Source organism: Heterocephalus glaber, unplaced genomic scaffold (assembly GCF_053883595.1).
Source record: "Heterocephalus glaber isolate CG9 unplaced genomic scaffold, H.glaber_assembly_v1.0 deba00000676, whole genome shotgun sequence".
NCBI lineage: Eukaryota > Metazoa > Chordata > Mammalia > Rodentia > Bathyergidae > Heterocephalus > Heterocephalus glaber.
The window spans coordinates 5,783,590-5,807,382 of NW_028258156.1; the positions used below are offsets into that span (position 1 = coordinate 5,783,590).

General features: G+C 34.7%; 1 protein-coding gene across 6 annotated transcripts in view; it reads right to left on the reverse strand.

Moving 5' to 3' along the window:
- Positions 1–23,793, reverse strand: part of Pals2 (protein associated with LIN7 2, MAGUK p55 family member) — a 90,977-nt gene that overhangs the window by 54,881 nt on the left and 12,303 nt on the right. For 3 of the 6 annotated variants that reach the window (XM_021254107.2, XM_021254109.2, XM_087206648.1), the window contains exon 2: positions 6,259–6,380. In XM_021254107.2, coding sequence (XP_021109766.1) covers positions 6,259–6,375 — 117 coding nt within the window. In that variant the 5' untranslated portion in view covers positions 6,376–6,380. The remainder of the gene's footprint in view (positions 1–6,258; positions 6,381–23,793) is intronic. The other 3 variants (XM_004839542.3, XM_004839541.3, XM_021254108.2) reach the window with 1 other exon arrangement.

Below are 23,793 nucleotides of genomic sequence, written 5' to 3' on the forward strand. Positions count from 1 at the left end.
AAAAGGAAAAGAAAAAAAAAAGCCAAGCATGATGGCACATACCTATAATCCCAGTTTACTCTGAGAGGCTGAGGCAAGAGGATCACTAAAATTAAAAAGGGCTTGGGCTGTATCTCAGGATGAAGGCCAGGTAGGGGGGAACAGAAAGTAGGAACTTATACAAAATGCTCAGTTAAAACTGAGAAGGTAAAAAAATGGAAACCAAAGAAAGAACGAGGGCAACAAATAGAAAACAGTAGTGACATGGTAGATATTAAATAATACCAACAATCACTTTAAACAGCAATGTTCTAACATACTAATTAGGAGCAACTGTCAGAATGGATATGAAACAAGATCCAAGGGACCGAAGATATAGCTCAGCAGCTCAGCAGCTCAGCGGCTCAGCACCTGCACAGCACCTGCCTGACAAGTATGAGGTCCTGGGTTTGATCCTTGGTACAAAAAAAAAAGAAGAAAGAAAACAGAACAAGATCCAAGTATATGTTGTCTGCAAGATACCCACTTTAAACATAAAGATACAAGTAGATTAAAAGTGAAGTATGCAGAGAGAGAGAACATGTTAATATCAATCAACAGAAAACTGCAGGATCTATATTAATTATGGGCAGAGCAAACTTCAAAAGAAAGACAATTACCAGGAACAAAGGAACAAAGATAAGCATTTCTTAATGATAAAAGGGTTGGTTCTCCAAGAAGACACAAGAATCTGTAATGGATAGGTGCTGTAAAACTAAACATCAAAATGCATGAAGTAAAATCTGACAAACTGCAAAGAGAACTAGATTAATCCATTATTGTAATTGGAGGTTTCAATGCCTTCTATCAGCAACTGACAGATCTGTCAGGTAGAAAATCAGTAAGGACAGAAGTGAACTGGACAATGCTATCAATCAACTGGATCTAACCAATGTCTACAGAATACGTCACCTAACAACAGAATATGTATTTCTCTCAAACTTACATAGAACATTTATCAAGATAAAATAGTATGATCTTCAATTCACCTTAGCAAATTTATAATAAAAATCATATAAAATATACTCTCAGACTATAATAAGACTAAATTAGAAAGATAGCTGGAAAATTCCAAAACACTTGGAAATTCAACAACACATTTCTAAATAACACATCAATCAAAGATTTAAGAGATAATATAAAGGAATTTGAGTATTAAGAGACATTTGAGTATTAAGAGACATTATACAGTAATTTGAAATAAAAATGGAAACAATTTATCAAATTTAGTGGGATGCAGCAAAAGTAGTGTTTAAAAGGAAATTAATAGGAGTGAATGCAAATATTAGAAAAGAAGAAAGATCTAAAAGCCAACAATCTAAATTTTCACTTTAGGAAACTCAAGAAAGAAGAGTAAATTAAATCCAGAGTAGACAAAAAGTAGTAAGATTTAGAGCAGAAATCAACAAAAGTGAAAATAAGAAATCAATAGAGAAGAATCAGTGAAACTAAAACTTGGTTCTTTAAAAATATCAATAAAATTGACAAACTCCTTTCTAGCTTAACTAAGAAAAAAGGACTCAGATTTACTGATATTACAAATTAAATAGGGACCATCACAGATGCCAAGGATGGCAACAACTCTATATTCACAAATTTGATAATGTAGATGAAACGGACCAATTCTTTGAAAGATCCCATCTACCACACCACACAAAAGAAGATATAAATAATACCAATAGTTTTGTCTGCTAAATCAAATCAATAATTAATAGCCTCCCAAAACGCAAAGCACCAGGCCCAGATAGGTACAGTAGTAAATTCTACCAAATATTTAAGGAAGAAATCAGACCAATTCTCTACAACCTCTTCCATAAAATAGGAGCAGCGGAAATATTTTCATAGTCTATACAGCCAGCATGCTCTAATAGCAAAACCAGAAAAGGCATTATATGAATGTACAAAACGAAGAGTAAACACTAATGTAAACTATACACTTCAGTTGATAAACTTTTCATTTTACTGCAAATTGAGCAAAAAGTAGTTTCTTACCTCCTCTCCACCTCATACATAGTTTACCTTAGTAGTCACATCTTATAAAAATCCATACTTTACATAGGATTTACCCTATGTCTTGTCCAGTTCATGAGTTTTGACAAATGCATGTCAGAAATGCAAACACAATAATTCCATTGCCCTAAAAATTTACCCTATTCATCCATGTCTCACAAAACTCTGGCCAGCTACTGAGTTTTTAAAATTGTCTCTATAGTTTCTGCTTTTTCAAGAATGTCAGATAGTTGGAAGGATATAGATGTAGCCTTATCAGACTTGCCTCTCTCTTTTAACAATATGTATTTAAGGTTCTTTCATGTCCTATAACAGATATATAGCTCATTTCTTTTTAATCACTGAATAATCCACTATACACATGTATTACATTTTATCCATTCACCTACTGAAGGACATTTTGGTTGCTTCAAGTTGTGGCAATTATGAATACAGCTGATATAAATACCTATGTGCAGATATCTGTGTGGATGTAAATTATCAACTCACTTGGACAAATACCAAAGAACACAACTATATGGTTAAGTGAACTATATGGTAAGTGTGTTTAGCTTTTTTATTTTTTTATTTGTACCGGGGATCGAACTCGGGACCTTGTGCTAGAACCACTGAGCTAAATCCCCAGCCCCTTTGTTTAGCTTTTTAAGAAACTGCTAGACTGTCTTCCAAAGTAGTTGTATCATTATGTATTACTACCATAAAGAATGAGCAGCTTCCTTTTTAGAATATGTTTTTTAACTATTTTATCTCAGTCTGTAGTAAGCCTTTATGTTAATGGAATGTTTTGAAGAAGTTTCTACTTTTGATAAAATTAATTTATCAAATATTTCATTATGCTTCATACCTTTTACGTCTTATCTAAGAAATCTCATGTGAGGCAATGCAGGTTATTTTGTTTGATTTAGTCATTCCAAAAATGTATACCTATTTTAAAACATGTTGTACACAAAAAAAATACAATTCTTTCTGACAACTGAAAAAAAAGGCTTTGTCTAGTCCTAAGTCACAAAATCTTTTTGATATGTATCCTTTTAGGAATTTTGGTAGTCTTATTTTTTACTTTTAGAACAATGGTCAACTTTGAGTTAATTTTTACATACAGTGTGAAGAAAAGGACAATTTCACTTTTTGCCTATGAATATTCCATTGTTTCAACAAATTTATTGAAAAGACTATCTTTCTCCATTGAACTACATTATTAAAAATCAGTTGGCCATGTATGTGTTTATCTTTTTGTGCAATCTCTGGGTTGGTACTACAATGCTCATTGCTGTAAGGTTGTAGTAATTCTTGAAATCAGGGTGTAAAAGACCTCAGATTTTGTTCTTTTTCAAAAATGCTTTAACATTTTAGGTCCTTTATGAATTTTAGAATATTTTACTAATTCTCGGAAATTCTGACCAGATTATGCTGAATTTATACATCACCGTGAGGAGAACTTACATCTCAAGAGCAATGAGACTTCCAATCCCTTCATTTTTATATGTTGTATGTATATGTATGAATTTATGCCTTCTTGAATTTCAGTAATATTTTTGCTTTCTGTATGTGGCTCTTGTACATACGTATTTTAGAAAATTTATCCCTATTTAAATGACAATTCTCAATTTTTGTTAATATATAGAAATGCAATTGATTTATATAGATGATTGTGTATCCTTAATCTTTATAAGCTCAACATTTGTTCTAACTTTCAAGTTCTAGAAGGTTTTTCAGGGTAGATTCTTAAGGATTTTCAATAAAAATGATGTCATCCTTGAATAAAGATGGTTTATTTTCTTTCCAATTTGTATGTTTTTTATCTTTTTTTTTCTCTTGCCCTTTTTGCACTAGCTTCATTCCAGTGTGAAGCTGAACAGGGTGATGAAAGTGGACACCCTTACCCATCTCTCTTCTTTTAAAAGGCATTCTTTCACCATGAATTATAATACTGTGAGGATTTTAAATAGACACCATTTATCTGATTCAGGGAGTTTCCCTTTATTCCTAGTTTGCTGAGTTTGTTTTGTTTTTGGTACCGGGGATGGAACTTGGGTCCTTGCACTTGTGAGCAAGCGGCAGAACCACTGAGCTAAATCCCCGGCCCTGAGTTTTTTTTTTTGTAATCAGGAACAGATATTCAGCTTTATGAAATTCATTTCCTGAAAGTATTAACATGATCAAATGGTTTTTTAAAAATCATGTCTGCTAAAATGGTGACATATATTGATTAGTTTTAAAATATTAGAACTATCTTACTTTTTCTTCAAACAAAACAAACTTGGGTAATGAGGTATTATCTTTTTGGTATGCTGGTATGTTTGTCTTATTAATATTTTCTTAATTTTAAATCTATGTTCATCAGGGACACTGTTCTGTAGTTTTTTCTTGAAATAGCTTTAGCTAGTTTTGATAACCAGGGTAATACTAGCTTCATAAGACAACACAGAAAATGTTCCCTTCCTTTTTTTTCTCAAAGAAATCATATAAAATTAGTATTATTTCTTCCTTAAATGTTTAATATAGAATTTACCAGCAAGGTCTTCCCTTATTCCTATGATTTTTCTACACTGAACTTAACAACTGATGCTTTCTGTTGTTGAGATGCTGCTTGAACGTTGGATATTATTGGATGATTCTGTTTCTCATTTCATTTATAATCAACAAGCATATGGTTGTACATTACCTGCTCAAAAAGTTATTCAAACATTTCAACTATTAATAATGAAAACAGTGGCACAAAATAAATTTTTATCCACAGAAGTTGTTAGTAATAAATACACATACACTCAAACACCCTGTGTTGTAGTAGACTGAGCACAGAATTTAGACAGAACACATGTCCTAACCCTTTTCTCTGTCATTTACTAGAAAAGCGACCTTAGGTAAACCATTTATTTACTTTAGATCTTAGTTTTAAATTCATAAAGTTGTTACAAAGATAAAACAGTATATTTTAAGTTCATAAAATTTTTGCAAAAATGAAACAGTATAAAAACCTTCATAAATGATAAGCACGTTGTAAAATGCCTTAAAAACATTATTGTAGTTTCTAAATACAGAGATCAAAAGCCACAATTTTTTTTTTGGTACTGGGGATCGAACTCAGGACCTTGTACTTGTGAGGCAGGCAGCAGAACCACTGAGCTAAATCCCCGGGCCAAAAGCCACAAATTTTTAAACAATGGAGGAGATCTGTAACTGATTCATGGACAATAAAAACTAACCACCAATAGTATGACATCAACAGAAGTGTGAAAACTGTTTTTAAAGTACCAATACAAACCCAGAATAAGCCATTAAGTATAGGCTCCTACTTATTTCAACAGGCATTGAGCTATTACTTTATCAGCCTTTATACCAATGTGACTCTAGCACAAGTAACTGAATAAATGAAGAATCTGCATCATTAATTAATTCTTACTAACGGAAACTTTATACAAGGTACATTTTCTCAGAAGTCTTAGAAGAAAACAAGAGACTAGCTAAAAAAGAAAAAGAAAAGAAAAACCACGAAAAAGGGTAAAATCAACATTCTAGGAATGCTAAGGCAAAACAAATGACAAAATGGCTGTACGAAGGTAAGTTCAGATAGAACATGTGGCATAGGTTCTTGAAACTAAGAATCATTTGGGACAACGCTTCAGCATGGTTATAGCAAGATTATGAAAAAGGTAATAAACTAAGCTTCAGTGATGTTTATAAAAATTAGTATGGGGAAAGTATAAAGTGAAACTGGACCAAATAATGCTTATAAAAGTATGTTTATAAATGAGTTAAGGAGATTGCTCAGGAGGTGACCATGGAAACAGACCAGAGTTATGCAAGAATAAACAAAATTTCAAAAATGTAAGAATAAATGAAGAATTTAAATGAAAAATGGTACAGATTGTAACTTAAAATAAGGAAATTAATAACTTGCTGTTGAAAACAGAGATAAGATCAGGATTTTTTTCACAGGCCCCATTATAACATAACCGTGCTACTATGATTTCTCTAAACTTTAACAGTATAAGGCTAAAAACTAAGAGTTATGTTATTATGTATTTAAAGACAGAACAGAAAGAGCAATACTGGCCTTATTTTTGCAAATCCTGTATTAAGTTTTCATTATGTAATAAGTGTTATTATTTGTTAACTATTGCTAGGTATACCAAAAACATTCTAAAATAGCAATATTGTTTTATTACTTTTGCAAAAACACATTTTCAAAATAATTCAGTAATCTTAGTGATAAGCCAATATACATACCTTAGCAAGTGATTTCACAATAGGATTTTCCATAATCCCCTTGAGGAAAATTAGGTCTATTTCTTCTGCTCCTGTAGATGAGGGCAGCTCTGTAAGGTTTTCCAAGACTTGCTGCATTGCTGCTGAGATAAAAACAATAACAAAAAAACAAAACTTAAATTCCAAGCCATTATGAAGATTATGAAATAATACTGATAAAAAGACATTAACAATTTTTGAAAAAAAATCACATCAGGCTACATCTCATACATACTTGTATTTGCTTTGTTTTTCAAATTTGAAAACACTCAAGAGAAAATAGAAAATTTGAATGGATTTATAAAAAGTAAAAAAGATCTAGTTAGTAATAAAAAACTTCCTACAAGCCCATAACTTGGCTTCACAGGTAAATTCTACCAAACACCTGAAGAATAATTAAAACCAATACTTCACAAACTCTTCCAAAAAATACCAGAGGAGGGAATACTTCTCAATTCAATCTACAAAATCTACTACTTTCACACTAAACCCAAAGACATCACAAGAAAATTACAACTAACATCCCTTAGGAACACAGATGGAAAAATTTTTACCAAATACTAGCAAAATGAATCCAGCAACATATCAAAAGGTTTGAACACAAATGCCAAGTACAATTTATCCAAAGTATGCAAGAGTGATTAAACATATGAAATGGTTTAATAAAAATAACATATTAACAAAACAAAGAACAAAAAGCAAATGACATCCCAGTAGAAACACAGGTAAGCATTTGACAAAATCCAAAAAACCCTTTCATGATACAAGAATCATTTATCAAAGTAGGAATAGAAGGGAAATTCCTTGATAAAGGTACCCACAAAAATCCTGAGGTTGACATTATACTTAATGACAAAAGTCTAGACTAAAGCTTGATGGCAAAACAATGGCATACTCCTACTTATATTTGTAAGTGACATAATTTTGAAAGTAAAAAGGTGAACAAGAGCCAATGTGGTTAAAACAAGTTTATCTTTAAGTGGACAGGAAACAGAATCAATTTTCAAAAATATTTTTGCACCATGTCTATCAAGGTACTTAGCTTATGATTATTTTTCTTTGCTTTAACATTCTAACTCTGTATTTTTATCTTTCGTTGTGGAAATTTCAAACATTCACAAAAGGAAACAATAGTATAATGAACCCAACAATTATCAACTGCAATAATTAGAGACTCATGGTCAATCTTGTTTCATGCCCCTATATACTGTACTTTCCTCTTCAGGAAACTTGAAGCAAATTCCAGATAGCTGACAGAGAGAGAGAGACAGAGAGAGAGACAGAGAGAGAGACAGAGAGGGAGACAGAGAGAGAGACAGAGAGAGAGTGTGTGTATCAGACATTCTAAAAGTAATATAACCAAAATATTTTTAACACAGCTAAAAGTTAACAATAATTCTTTAATGTTATCAAATATCTAGTGTTCAACTTTCCAGGTGTACTGAAGATTTCTGAAAAAAAGTCTACATTGACCCTTGAAGTGCCCAATTATTATTATTATGGTGTTTATTAAACTGGGTAGAAAAGTGATGGAGACTGTGAAAGATACCAACACTTGGCTACTTTGAAGATTGTCATAAGTTGTTACTAATTCTTGGTCTTATGGAATTTAATTAAAACACTGACAAATTTGCTAATATCCTATGTCCTGGAGAGAAATCCTGAATATTATGAAGTTGTAATTAATCTTAACTAATTTGTACATTTTGGTGGATTTTTAATTAAAATGCAAGACATAGTTCCTTCCAACTATATTACTTTAAGAGCACATGAAAAGAGAAAAATGTGAGAAAATTTTAACGAAGGATAACACATGAACCTAGTCCTGATTTACAAAAAGAGAGCTACTGCAGAGTTCACCAAAACTTCGAACAAGAGTCTAAGCTATTATGTTTTTTAACAGAAATTTCCCCTCTTGTGTTTTTTTTAAAAGTAGAAACCATTTTTCCCCACCATCAGAGACCTTTCTTCCTCCCAAATCAAATAAAGTACCTTCATAATTTAGAACAAAAAGAGAAAAGAGCCATGAGAAAATTAATGCTACCAAATATTAAAACATAAACCTATAATAATTACTCAGATATGGATAATCACAAGACAATTCTAGGGCATGTAGAAGCTTCATATATGAAACAAGCAGCATTTTGCAGTAAGAGCTTTGCAAATTTGGGCAAATGCTGGAGAAGCAAAAGGAAAGTCTCAAAACTTGAAGGTGAGCCACCTGCTAGTTCCACTCCTCCTCCAAAATTACAAGAGAACAGATCCTTTAATCAGAGCCTATATCCAATGGAATTCTTATTTGAACAAGAAAACTAATACATTTAAACTGGACCCTTATGTTACAAACATAAACAAACCAAGAATCACCAAACATTTATGAAAATGAATGAGCACTATGAATGAGATTCACCAAATTCAACAAGCAGAAGCACTAACTTCTAAAAAGAACTGTGTGTGGGGGCGGGGGTGTGTGGAGAAAATATAATGTGCAGAAAGATAAAGCTGAAGAATCCTCTCACTAAAAAAGGGCAAAAGAGGACTTCTTGGGATGTAGCTCAGTGGCAGAGTGCTTATCCGCCATGCACAAGGTTTGAATCCCCACCACCACCATCAAAAAGAAGAAGAAGAAAAAAAAGATTAGAGGGGCTTTGCAAAGAGAAGGAAAGTATGAAAAAAACTGCTATGAATCAGCAAAGACCAAAATTTACAAGGTAATGAGAAATACAGAAATACAAAGAAGAAATTTATAAAAAGGAAAACAAGTGAATAAGTCAAAGCTATAAATATACGATAGATTTAATCAATAAGCCAATAGCTAGCTATTTAAAAAGACTAATAAAAATAAACATATGGCTACTCTGATTAAGAAAAGACAAATAGTCCAGGCTCCTAGGGCAGAGAAGGTGAGCCAATCCCAGTGCCCAGGAGGAGGCTCTCCTGCTGCCATTCCACGCTCCTAGGGCAGAGAAGGTGAACCAATCCCACCACCCAGGAGGAGGCTCCCCCACCACCATTCCAGGCTCCTAAGGCAGAGAAGGTGAGCCAATCCCAGCGCCCAGGAGGAGGCTCCCCTGCCAGCATTCCAGGCTCCTAGGGCAGAAAAGGTGAGCGGCTCGGGTGCAAGAAGCACCACTGGCCCCCACCATGGAAATGAGAAGACACATAAACAAGCCTCAAAAACAGACTTCCAGATCACCTACAGTAATCTCAAAGGGAAACGAGATGGAACAATCTGATACTCAACCACCTGGACTTCCTGAACTGGCAACAAAAGAGGATCTGGAAAAAATGAAATCAGAATTAATTTCTCAGATAACAGCAAAGACTGTGCCAAGAGCGCAAGATATGATTAATAAATCTAGAGAGGACACAGATAAAAAAAGTAGAGGAGCTGAGGAACATGATGGAATCCCAACATAGGAAACAAATGGAATCCATAAAATGGATGCAAACAGATTTCCAGATGATCAAAAACTCCACTGAAAGTCTATGCAGCAGAATGAGCCAATGTGAGGACAGAATTTCAGATACAGAAGATAAGATTCCAATTGGTGACCAGGAAAAGAAAACTTTCTTTAAAATAGCAAGGGACCACAAGAAATCAATCCAGCAGCTGCTAGGTGATGCAAAGAAGAATAACATAAGACTGATTGGAGTCAAGGAAGAAACAGGAGAGAGTGCAGAGGACATAAAAAAACTGTTCACAGAAGTGATGGCAGAAAACTTCCCAAGCAGGGGAAAAGAACTTGACATACAGATAAGTGAGGCATATAGGACTCCAGCTAGCCTTGATCAAAAAAGTCTACACATAGGCATATAATAGTTAGGATTCCAGAAACGCAACAGAAGGACAAAATTCTATAAGCAGTGAGAGAAAAGAAACAAATCACATACAAAGGAAAGCCCATCAGAATCACAGCAGACTTCTCAACACAAACCCTCAAGGCAAGAAGAGCTTGGAGTGATGTATTTCAAGCCCTAAAGGAAAACAGCCTCTAACCCAGATTGATGTACCCTGCAAAACTATCTTTCAAAATTGATGGAGAAATAAGATACTTTCATGATAAAGAGCACCTTAGGAACTTCATGAATACCAAACCAGCACTCCAAAAAATTTTACACAATATCCTCGGACAAGACAATGAGGATCACAACCCCAGGAAACCCAGCAGAATGAATCCATTGGGCATGACAAATTAAATGTAAAGGGGGAGAATTCAACAAAAAGAAAAAATCATGACAAGGCTTTTAAAACTTTTAACTTCATCTCCCTAATGAGTGTATAATTCAATCTTGTTATTGTACTGATTAGAATTTTTCTAATTCTAGTGTTGCACACCTTTCCTTGTGCTGTACTGGCTATTTGTCATCTTCTTGTGTCTACTTTTTAATTGGGTTGTCTATTAATGAGCTGTAAGAGTTCTTTATATATTCTGGTCATAGGTTATATGCATTGTAAACATGGTCTGTTTAAGGACTACTTTTCTTTTTAATGATGTCATTTAAAGTTCTAAATTTTGATGGAATCCCATGTATCAATTTTTTTCTTTTATACATCATGTTTTTTTGTATCCTAGGAAGTTCTTGCCTACCTTAAATTCATAAACATTTTCTTTTATAATTTCTGCTTAAAGTTTTATACTTTTAGGCTTTCATATTTAGGTTCATAGATCCTTTCAAGTTATTTTTATGTATGGAAATAAAGGGTTGAGGTTAATTTTTTTATATATGGATACCAGATGTTCTAGTGCCATTTGCTGAAAACACTATCTTTTCCTAGGCTCTTGAATTGAGTTTATATTCTATAAAATGTTAATGTTAAATAATCTTTCAAAACTCAGTGGACCATATATGTGTGGTTCTATTTCTAGATTCTCTGCTTTATTCCAATGACCTATATGTCTTTCCTTATGCCAACACTGCCTTGATTACTGTAGCTTTAGAGGAAGTCTTAAAATTAGGTACTAAATGTCTTCCAACACTTTTTAAAAAAATTTTTTTCTAGGTCCTTTGCACTCCTACATAACTTTTAAATTTCAATATCCAATTCTTCATTTATAGCAAGTATACACAGACCTGAATTTTTATATATACCTTGTGTGTTCTAATCCTGCTAAATTCAAATACAAGTTCTAGGGGCTCCTAGAGATTTCTTAGTATTTTCTCTGTAGATGATCATTTCATCTACATACAAAGATTTTGCTTCTACTTTCCCAATCCTATCCTAATTGTGTCGTTTTATTGCCAGACTATATTGGTTTGGGCCTATGTTTCAAAGTTTAATGGACAGATAAAGAGTAAGCATATCTGCCCTTGTTCCCCACCTTAAGGAGAAAGCATTGTATCTTCTCCATTCATATAAGGCATTTTCGCTGGAAGTATGGAGTACATGTCTTTGATCTGTTGAGAAGGTTCTGTTCTACTTCTAGTCTCCTGATAGCTTTTACCATGAACAGCTGTGGAATTTAGTCCAATACTTTTGCTCCAACTAGTGACAGGATTATATGGCTTTTTCCTTTCCTCTGTTAAAATGATGACTTTTGGGCATGGATCTTCCAATGCTGAACCAACACTGCCATCCCTATAATAAAATCACTTTCTACATACTGTCAGATTTGACTTCTAATAGTTCGTTTATTAAATAAATTTCTATCTATGTTCATACTTTTTTCTTCTATTATCTTTATCCAGTTTTAGGACTGGCACAATGTTGATTTCCTAAAATGAGGGGAGGAATGTTCCTTTTTTTTTCTGCTTTACATGTTTGATATAATTTATCAGTTAAAATGTATATGAGCCTGTTGTCATATAGGCAGATTTTCAAGCTAGGAATATACTTTCTTTAATAGGTACTATTCAAATTTTATATTTCCTCCAGAGTTAGTTTCATTAATTTGTCTTCCAAGGTACTTCTTAGAAGTTGTCAAATTTATTTCAAAACAGATTTTTGAAATATGCTTTCTATATCCTTTTGAATTCTGTAAAATCTGTGGTAATGTCTCCTAGATCTTGATATTGTAATTTCAAAAATGTATAATTGATATTGTGTAATAGGAAGAAAAGGTCTAAAGGAGCAGGGGAAGTGGGAGGGGTAGGGGAAAAGAAAAAAGGGAAAAGAAAAAATATGAGAAAAGGAAAAAAATGGAAACAAAGTCTTTGCAAATAGGGAAGGGTGGAGGGGGTAAGGGAGGGCAAGGGAAGGGGAAAGAAAAAAGAACCAAGATACTCATGTAATGGTACAAGATCCCAATGATGAATGTAACTGCATTTTATACCTAAAATGTACCCATAAACTTAATAGGGAAAAAATATTTACCCCACCAATATCTTGGTCTTCTATCTCCTAATTTTTTTACAGATGATCATCTGTATTGAGAATAGTGAAGGCTCCTAATACTGCATAGTGTGTTTCTACCTATGTTTCTGTGTCTCCTCCAGTTCTGCTTAATAAACAGGATTGTATATGGTATATGGATATTTAGTAAGTGTTGTCTTGTGTAAAAACAACCATCCTTTTTCATTTTTAATGCTCTGTGACTCAAATTTTACTTTGTCTAACATCAGGGTAAATTCTTGTTCTTTGTTTGCCTGATACTTTTTGTTATCTCTTTGATTTTGAACCCTTCTGAAAAATTTTATTTAGCTATCTCTGTATTTTATAATCTATTGTAATCAATCATAACCAATTAAAGTTGTTTTTCTTTTTTCCTTTTTTGCAGTACTTCAGAGCCTCACATTCATGTGTGTTGGGCAAGAGCTCTAACACTAAGCTACATACTCAACCTTTTAAAAAAATTTTATTATAAGACAGTGTCCTGCTAAGTTGCCCAGGACACCCTTTAATTTGAAATTCTCCTGCCTCAGCTTCCCAAGTAGCTGGAATCATAGGCATGTGCCACCACACCTGACTTGGATTGTGTTTTATTGGCTAAATTAGAAAAACTTTTTCTTTAAAAGGTGAGTTAATTTCATTCACATTCATAAATATTGGTCTCAGCACAAGAGTTTAGAATTTATTTTTTGATATACTAATACCTTTTTTTCCTATGAGAAACATATTCATGTTCTTTTTGTTCCATTTATTAGTACATGTTTGCATTATATTCCTTGTGGGGAGTTGGCACATGTACATAACACATCTCAATTCTTCTTTCATCCCTTCTCTCCCTCTCTTTCCGTCTCCTCCATTTCTTAATCCCCCTCACATTTGAGAAAGATCTCTCTTCCTAAGGTTTTGTTTTTTCTGGTACTGGGGACTGAATTCGGGATCTTGCACTTGCAAGGCAGGTGGTGGAACCAGCCCGCTAAGGTTTTTATATTTAAGAAAGTTTGCATTTTTGAACTAGTGCTTACCTTATATGCATATACCCTTTCCAATATCTTTACTCCTGTTTTTTGTTTTTTCATTCCTGTTTTTTGAGACAGGGTCTCACCATGTAGTTCAGGTTGGCCTCAAACTTGCAATGATCCTCCTGCCTCAGTCTCTCAAGTGCCAGGATTAGAGGTGTGCACCAGCATGCCCAGCTAGTTCTGATTTTAAAATTTAATTGTTCACTATCTGGTTTATCAGGGCCTTTAAAAAATATCCTTTAACATCAGACTCTGTATATAATAACAAGCCTAAAACTTTTCCTCTTTTCTCATTTTTTAAGTTGCATTATTTCTAATTCATCACATGTTTATTTGCATCCTTGTGAATTTAAGTTTTAATTTCATTTGGGTAGATACCTAAGAGTGGCACTGCTGTGTCATACGATAAGTGTATGTTCAACTACATTTCAAAAATTAACGAACTCTTACATATTAGTCAACTCCATATCATACAGGTGCCATTCATTGGCCAGTCTGGGACTTGGGTAGTGGTGTACCAGTATTTTTGTACACAACACTTTATATCATAAAACATATTCTTCTGGGTCAGAGCCACACATGCAGAACTCATAAACAACTTTAAAGGGTCTCTTTTGCTGGACATGGTGGTACATATCTGAAGTCTCAGTTACGTGGAAGGCTGAGGCACAGGGATCATTTCAGCCCAGGAGTTTGAGGCCAGCCTGGGAAACATAGTAAGACCTTGCCTCAAAATAAAGGTTAATAAAAATAAAAAATAAACAATCTCTTTCCAGACCTCCTCTCTCTCCATAATTTGTTACTTTTGGTTCTCTGGGATACTATTTTCCAATCCTCTGGCCACAAATGTGGAGATTTATTTATGTCACTCTGCCACACCTTTCTACAAGTACACTTATGTCCAGGTTCAAGCAGGGAGAGCTGCAGAAAGAAAAAAATAGCAGGGATTCACTTTACCTTTGGGATCACAGCTCCTCTAATTGAAGAGGAAAATCCTTTCCCTTGGAGTCTTAGGCTCCTCTGTTGTAGCTGTGCCAATACTGCTGCCTGAGTGTATCTTGGGGACTGGGGTGCAAGAGACCACAGAAAATGGGGACAAAATAAGCAGGTGGGGGGACATGGGAGGGAGAGACAGAAAGGGAGAGAGTTGATACATTAAGAGAGACTTCTATCTCCTTTCAAAGTACTGGGAAACCCATTTCCTGCTTTCCAAGCCAGAATTAGACTTTCTGGTGTTTTCTTTGTTCATTCTGATATTGACTTCTGGATTTTGAGCTATATTGAGTTCAGGTAAAAGGATATAAAACAAAAAAGGAAACAAAAAGGTAAACTCACCACTGATTTATGGGCCCTAAAATTTTTAGTTGTCATCTCTAGCCTTCCCTCTCTAACTTTCCCGCTATTTACTTTGCAGAACGGGCAAGCAGCTAGCTAATCCTGTCCACTTTTTATAGCTAAAATCAGTGGGAGAGACAAAATGTGGTGCACTCCTTCCATCTTACTGAAACTGTTACTTTTTTAAAAACCAAAATGTGATGGAAATTTGGGATAGTTAGGTGTCGTTCTGGCAAATATTGTTTCTGTTCCTTTCTTTCCTCCTGTCTAGAACTCTCATCACATGTATGGTGTAATGCAGACATTGTCCCACAGGTCTCTGAGGCTCTGATCACCATATCTTAAAAACTGTTTTCCCCTCTTCTTTGGAATGAAGACTTTTTACTGATTTTCATTTGTTTTTTCTGTCATCTCATATCTGCTGAGACTATCTAGTGAATTTCTCAACTCAAATATAGTATTTTTCAAATCTAACATTTCAACGTTACTTCTTTTCTAGTTTCTCTACTGAGATTCTCTATTCGTCGAATCTTGTTAGCATGTTTTAATTATTTCAATATATTAAAAACAGCCAATTTGAAGACTTCATTAAACCCAGCATCAGGCCTAGTTAGCATCAGTTTCAACTGACTGTTTTTCCTGATTACAGTATTATTTTCCTAGTTTTCTTTTTTGTATGTCTAACAGTTTTGGATGAACACTGAATCACTGACATACTACAGTAACTTGGATTCATTTTATTTTTCAGAATTATTACATTTTTCAGTAACTGGTTTGGACTTAAATTTCAGATTTTGTTACTGTCAATGGTATATAGTCAGGGTACTCCTATTCAGTTTCGCCTGGCTCCCTTGGGGCTATGTCATGTCTGAATAGCTTAATGATCAGCCAATAACTTGGGCAAAGGTTGTGTTCACACACCTGGAGTGTACAAGACTTCCACCCTCAGTCAGTATATCTGTGTGAGGATTGGGAAATGTAATCAAAGTTGCAGCCAGTTATCCAGGCTCCCTTAGCTTTCACTTTTTGCCAGGCTCTCTCTGGTTGCCCTACTTGAACAGCTTACCTCAGCCTTTCTGATTCTGTTTCAAATATTTCCTTATTAAATTTCTGCTGGCCCACTACTCACGCCAAGCCAGGTCTACAACCTCAAATTAGCAAAGCAGCAGGTTTTCTCCATCTGTTTCCAACAAAATTTCACCAATTTTCAGAAGCAGAGTTGTAGGTTTTTGAATCCCCTTCCACTTTATCTTACCTTCAATCAAGTCACTGTCATAATCAGTTCAAGCCGCTATAACAAAAATACCATGACCTATACCATGAGTCCCTCCACCTCCTTATAAGGGACTTAATGTCATGATGGGGGGGGAGTCTACTCTCATGACCTAATCTAATCCTAATCACTTCCCCAAAGGCCCTATCTCCAAATATTCTCTCACTGGAGTTAGAATTACAACATATGAATCTTGGGGGATACATTCAGTCCACAGTACTGATAAAGCTTCAGTTCTCACCATGGGGGCTGAAGGACCTGGGGAGCTATATAGGAACAGCCCCAGGCAAAAAGGCCACAGGATCCACATTTTTCCTACCTTAAGTAGTTTTTTAAGAATAATTATTCTCAATTTTTTAACTGCCTCCAGTATCCTTAAATGGCTGTTTTTAATATTTGCTTTTGCAGGGGTAAATTGTCAACCTCTTTAAACCAACAATACCAGAATTAAGTGTTCTTTGTTTTGTTTTTTTGTTTTATGGTACTAGGGATTGAAGCCAGGGCCTTCACTCTGAGCTACATTCCCCAGCTCTTATTTAAATTTTTGAAATACCATTTTATTTCTTCATATTTTATTTTAATGGTACATTTTAGGTATATAATGACATTCATCATTGGAAATTTGCACTATTACATAATCTCTCTTGGTTCTTTTTTCCCCATTCCCCTGCCCTCCCTTTAACCCCTCCGTCCCTCCCTATTTACAAAGACTGTCTCCATTTATTCATCTTCTCATATTAATTCCATTCCTTTCTTTCCTTTCCCCTACCCCTCCCACTTCCCCTTCCCCTTTGCCCCTTTTCTTCCTATTTCATATTATCTATTATACCTTTCAGTCCTTATTTACACTTTGTTTCTCACACTAGAGAAACTATTTGGTATTTACACATATGTGTCCTATTTATTTCACTTAAGAAATATGCATCCATTTAGCTATGTCTCTAATTTTTCATTTTTTATGGCTGAGTAATACTCCATTTTATAAAAAAAACCCTACATTTTCTTTATCCAGTCTCCAGTTGATGGGCATTTGGGCTGTTTCTAAGTTTTAGCTATTACAAACTGTGCCGCTATGAACATGGGTGCACATATATCACTGTGCTATGATTCTTTTAATTCTTTGGGGAAGATATCCAGCAGGGGAAAAGCTGGGTTAAATGGGACTTCCAGTCCTAGTTCTTTAAGGTATCTCCATACTGATTTCCACAGTAGTTGCACCAGTCTACACTCCCACCAGCAGTAGAGAAGGGTTCCTCTTTCCCCACAACCCCACCAGCATTTGTTATTGACTGATTTCATGATAGCAGCCATTCTTTCTGGGGTGAGCTGGAATCTCAGCGTTGTTTTCATTTGCATAACTCAAATGACCAGTGATGTTGAACATTTTTTCATATGTTTATTTGCTATTTCTACTTCTTTGAGAAATGTCTGTTCATTTCAGATGCCCAATTTTTGGATTGGGTCTTTAAATGTGGGAGGTCTGATTTTTAAGTTCTTAACAGCAGGTGAAAATTTTTTCCCATTGTGGGTTGTCTCTTCACACTGCTGGTGGTTTTGTTTGCTGTGCAGAAGCTTTTTAGTAAGAAGAGATCCCACTTGTTGATTGCTTGTGCTAGTTCACAGGCAACTGAGGTTTTGTCCATAAAATCTTTTCCTACATCAATGTCTTCAAGAGTTCTACCTAACCTCTGTTCTAGCCAGCTCAGTGTTGTTTTAATATTTAGATCTTTAATCCATTTTGATTTTAGTTTAGTGCATGGTGAGAGATACAGGTCTAGTTTTAATCTTTGGCAAGTTGAAACCAAATTTTTCCAGCACCATTTATTAAAGAGGCTATCTTTCCTCCAGTGAGGGTGTTTGGCTCCTTTGTCAAAGATGAGGTGGCTGAGTGTGTCTGGCGTTGTTTCTGCATCTTCTAATCTGTTCCACTGGTCCTCAGGTCTGTTTCTTTTCCAGTATCATGCTGTTTTCATCACAGTAGCTTTGTAGTATACTTTCAAGTTGGGGGTTGCGATGCCCCCTGCCATGTCTCTGTTGCCTAGAATTGCTTTTGCTATTCTGGGTCTTTTCTTGTTTCAAATGAATTTTTGGATTGTTTTCTCAAGGTCTGTGAAGTCTGCTGATGGGATTTCAATTGGGATTGAATTGAATCTATATAGCAGTTTTGGAAATATGGCCATTTTCACTAGGTTGATCTTTCCAACTCAGGAGCAGGAGGTGTCTTTCCATTTTCTGATATCATCTTCAATCTCTCTTTTCAGAGTGCTATCATTTTCATAGAAGAGGTCTTTGATTTCTTTTGTTAGGTTGATTCCTAGGTATTTCAGTTTTTTGGATGCTACTGTGAAAGGCACTGTTTGCCCTATTTATCTCTGTGAGTCTGTTGATCATGTAGAGGAAAACTATTGATGTTTGTGTGTTGACCTTGTGTCCAGCTACTTTACTGAATTTGGTTATTAAGTCTAGAAGACTTTTGGTGGAGTTCTTGGGGTCTTTATATAGAGTATCATGTCATCTGCAAATAATGACAATTTGACTTCTTCATTTCCTATCTTTATTCCTTTTATTTCTCTTGTCTCATTGCTGTGGCTAAGGTTTCCAAGACTATATTGAACAGGAGTGGTGATAGTGGACATCCTTGTCTTGTTCCTGATTTTAGTGTGAAGGATTTCAGTTTTTGAGCATTTAGTATGATATTGGCTGTTGGTTTTTCATAGATGGCTTTTATCAGATTGAGACAGAGATCATCTATTCCAGTTTTTTGCAGGGTTTTTATCATAAATGTGTGTTGGATTTTGTCAAATGAGATAGGGACTCCTTAAGTCACTAAAATGCCCAAGGGTGGGCTTGAACTTGCGGTCCTCCTATCTCAGCCTCCCAATCTAATGGGCTTATAGGAATATGCCATAGTTGCCTTAAGTAATTGTTCTTAATAAAAGAATTTAAGTTTTAATTTTATCAAACATTCACACTCACAACTTTCCTACAAGTAAAAGAGATCCTCATGATAGAGATAATATTTTTTTTTTGGCTTTTTTGAGGCAAGGTCTCCCTTTGTAGTTCAGGATGACCTTGAACTCACTATGTAGCCCAGGCTGGCCTCGAACTGGCGGCGATCCTCCTGCCTCAGCCTTCCCAAGTGCTGGGATTACCGCCCAGCTGAGATAGCATTTCTTCTAATAAGGCAATATATAGAATATCAACTATGGCATTATTTGACAACAGAAAAAATAGAAACAGCCTCAAAGTTCAGCAGGAAATGGCTAAAATTATCTATGCTTATCCTGTAAATAATGTGCAACAGTTAATAACATAGTTTTACATATACTAATATTAAAAGCTCTCCAAAACACATTTTTTGGTGATGAAAAAAGCAAGTTCCATATAGTATTATGCTACTAATATGGTATAGTAAGATATCACTAATATGGCAATGTATATCTTATTTATTTATACATATATAAATGAAGAATATACTTTAGATATTCTACAGGTACAATACATAAATATATACAGATGGGTCTAGAAATACGTAAAAGAATAATGGTAATACCCCTGAAGGAGCAGAGATTTGTGGACACAATTAAAGGGGTGTTGACTTTAAATTTTTTTCCAAAGTAATATATTTATGTATACCTGTAAAACCAAATAGCACAAAGAGGTTGCCCAAGCTAAGATATACATATGCATGTGTATATGTATATATATATAAATATATATATAAATATATATGTATATTTAAAGAGCCAGTATCATGAAGATTCCCAGACATTTCTATACACATTCCAAAGGATTAAAGAAATACACTTTAGGTAATAAAATTAAACACCTTTTTATAGATTTTATTAGGTAAAAAATGCTTGGCAACATTTCTCAAGCCACAGATTTTCTCTCCAAAGATAATCTCCTTTATCCCTTAAATATTCTAAGCATTATTTTGTACTACTTATCATAGGTTTCTTTTCTAATAGTTCACTTCAATCTGTGACATTAAATAATGTCTTAATAACTTTAACAGTTGCACTTTAAGTATAAGACTTCTATAAGGCCTATAGATAAGAATTATGACAAATGAAAATAGAGACTTCAGAACACTATGGAAATAACTTATTTTCTACTTTTAGCCATACCTACAAAAAATAAAAGCTGTAGTTTCCACAGATAGCTCTGGCATATTTGGTCTGAGATTACTAAGAATTAAGTTCTACACTGATTCTTGATGAATATTATCAGGTCAAAGCTCTTCTTTTACTCTTCTGAAACACTGTCTTACACCCTTCACAACTGTAAAATGATAAAGTAGATAATTTTTTCTACTTATACTAAATGACTGAAGAATTTCTTACTACTGTTGCTATAAGAAAACCCCTTTGAGTTTTCTTTTATAATATAAACACATGAGTACACATGCTAATTTAACCAAGGCCATCATATGATATCAGTGGTAGAAGTCTTCACAATCCTTATTTTGTCTTTTGCTTTTTATTTTTATTTTTTTTTTAAAATTTTTAGTACTTTTGCAATTCATCCAGTTTATAATCATCTTGAGAGTGGTTACATGTATATACCACAGCTTTTTTTTTGGTACCAGGGATTGAACTTGGGTCCTTACGCTTGCGAGGCAGGCAGAGGAACCACTGAGCCAAATCCCCGGCCCTACCACAGCTTCTTTTTTGCCCCTTCTCTTTCCTTATCTCTCCCCTCTCCCCATTTTTCATACTTATTGATATTATTTCTCTTAGCTCATGTTATGGCATATAGTGTTTACATTAATTAGGGTTATTAAATTCATGTACCTGGCATATCTTTATTCTTATTTCTCCTTCCCCTCTTCCTAGTCCCGTTGGCTCTATCAATCCTGTATCATTTTCTTTGTACTATGCCTCACTCAGATGAGAGATACCATGTGGAATTTAAGCTTGTGTCTGATTTATTTCACTCAATATTGTATTTTCTAGGTGCATTCATTTTCCTACAAATGTCTCCAATTTGTCATTCTTTATAACCGAATAGTATTTCATTATAGATAGAAAAATCTTATACCTCCAGAAGTGTGAGCCAAAATACACATCTTTTTTTAAAACTTACCAGTCTGTGGTACTGTTAGCAATGATAGAAAATGGATTGAAACAATTTCCAATACCAACATGAGAGTGAGCTCTCCTAAATACAAATACAACCACGTTTCTCACCTGGCTAAAACTGTTCACTGGTTCTTAATCCCTATAAAATCCAAATTCCTTAAAATGGCCTTAAGGGCCCTCACATCCTCTCCTGTTGACTATTAAGTCCCCTCTTATCCCACCTCACAGAGATCCTTTTAGTTCCAGCCACAATGGGTTATTTGCTATCATCTAAATCTACTGCTTCTTCATACTGCTGCAACTTCACCTAACTGTCCCAAGTGAAGACTTCCCTAATCCACTCCAGCAGATTCAGGATACATACCATTTATTGTACAAACCCTCAGTATTTGTGAATTCTGTATTCTGTGAATTGGCCTACTTGCTAAAATTTATTTGTGAAACAAAAACCAATACTCACAGAGCTCTTGTGGTCACTTGTGGATATGCACAGAGCTGTGAAAAATTTGATTTAACTAACACTTCACAGTCACAGCTGAAGCGGAACATTATGCATTCTTATTTCAGGCCTTATACTAAAAAGAAGTAGATTCTTTTTAGAAACAGATTTATTTATTTATTATAGATTTTATTTTCTCATTTAGAAATAGATTCTTTTTCAGAATCTAGTTAGTGCCACCCATTCTGTATTTTTATATTTTTCAGTTGTGAGCTTGCTGTCCAAAAGGGCCCAATCACAGTACTGAAGCTCAGTTTGGTGTTCTTAAGCAGGCTGCAATGTACCTTTTGGAGAATATATGTTAGATAAGTCTCATTCAGGAATGAGTTATAGTACAATGAGGTTGGCTATGAGTTCAATGTCAATGAGTATTAATAATATATAGTAAGGTGTCTTTGGGAAAAAATACATAAAACAAGGTTATTTATTGATCAGTTGATGAAAATATTATAACCAAAGGCTTACAGGAATGTAATCTCTATTTCCCCTACAAGAAATAGCTCAGTGTTTGGTAATTCAGTATTTGCAGAGGCTCTACAGATGTAACTGTCACAAATAATGAGAACTGACTTATTAGTGGGTTCTGCGAGGACACAGTATAACTTATTTTGTACTCTAATTCTCAGCATTATGCCAGGCATGCTACAGTTATTATTTACTAAATGAAATTAAATTCTGATTTCAAATCAATGTAGTGTCACTGTCATATATGTTTAGACTTTATAATAATATCCCCATGGAAGTCAACAGCTACATATTGTCCCTTACCTCAATCGCTCCATTGTAAAGGGTATGAACATCTTCCTCCACTCCTGTCTCTTTATCTCTTTTATAGCCAAAAAACTACGCTCTTCAAATTCAAACTTAAAATCACAGTTAAATGGAAAGGCATTCATAGATATTTGCTTTTCCTCAGGTTAGCCCTAAGAGGCTTAGATATAACTACTGAACACATGTCCAGCGAAACAGAAGACTAGACACAGATGCCTATCACAGTCTTTCCCACTTGAGGTTCCAATGAAATTAATTTAAAAAGGTTCATTTAAAAAACAAAACAAAACAATACTACTATTGTAGGTGAGATGGCAGAGAACTGAAAGAGAAATCAGCAAGCTTTAAAGTTATAGGAAATGCCTAGAAGTTAGAAAACAGATAAGCCTTGGATGTCTAGCCAAAAGGTAGGTTTGACAATCTGAAAATAATTCACTCACAAAAATGCTAAATAAAATATCAAAAACATTCTCTCATATGAAAAAAAATTAGTAAGTCCTCAAGAAAATCCCCATGGGCCAACATGAGGAAAGTCAACATGTATGAGGAAAGCCAACATGTACGAGGAAAGCCAACATGTATGAGGAAAGCCAACTGATAAGCAAGTAATGACAAGCACCTAAAAGTATGAAGGCAATGGTTTAGGCCTTGGCCTGAACAAGATGGAGAATTATAACTTAGACCCCTCCACATGAAAGTGGGACTAACCTTCACCTTATAAAAAAGCAGTCTAGTAAAAAATGTGCCTGTTAGATAGCAAAGACTAGATAAGGAAATTAACAAGTCTCAGGTTGGAGTTCACACAAGAGGGAAAAATATCACCTGAGAATTTGTAATCAGGACCTACACTCAAAGCTTCAAAGTTCAAATATATATACCTGGTCCAGAAAATGCCAAGCAGAAAAGTTACAGTGATTGTAGGTTGGCTGCTTTTCCAGGTGCCAAAGAAAAACTGTTAGTTACTTTTCTCTCGTTGTTGACACAAAATACCTGACACCCAAAGTGAGAAGGGAATGGGTTTATTTGGCTTACAGTTCGTAGAGGTTTCAGTCCATAGTTGGCTGGCTCCAAGACAGGGATGGCAAACAGACATTGCAGAGGAGGAAAAACATGGTATGCACAAGGTAGCAAAGGCAACAAGGGAGTTTAACAGCATCTTTCTGTCCCCTTTACCTTATTCAGACTGCCAGGATTAGGGCAGTGCC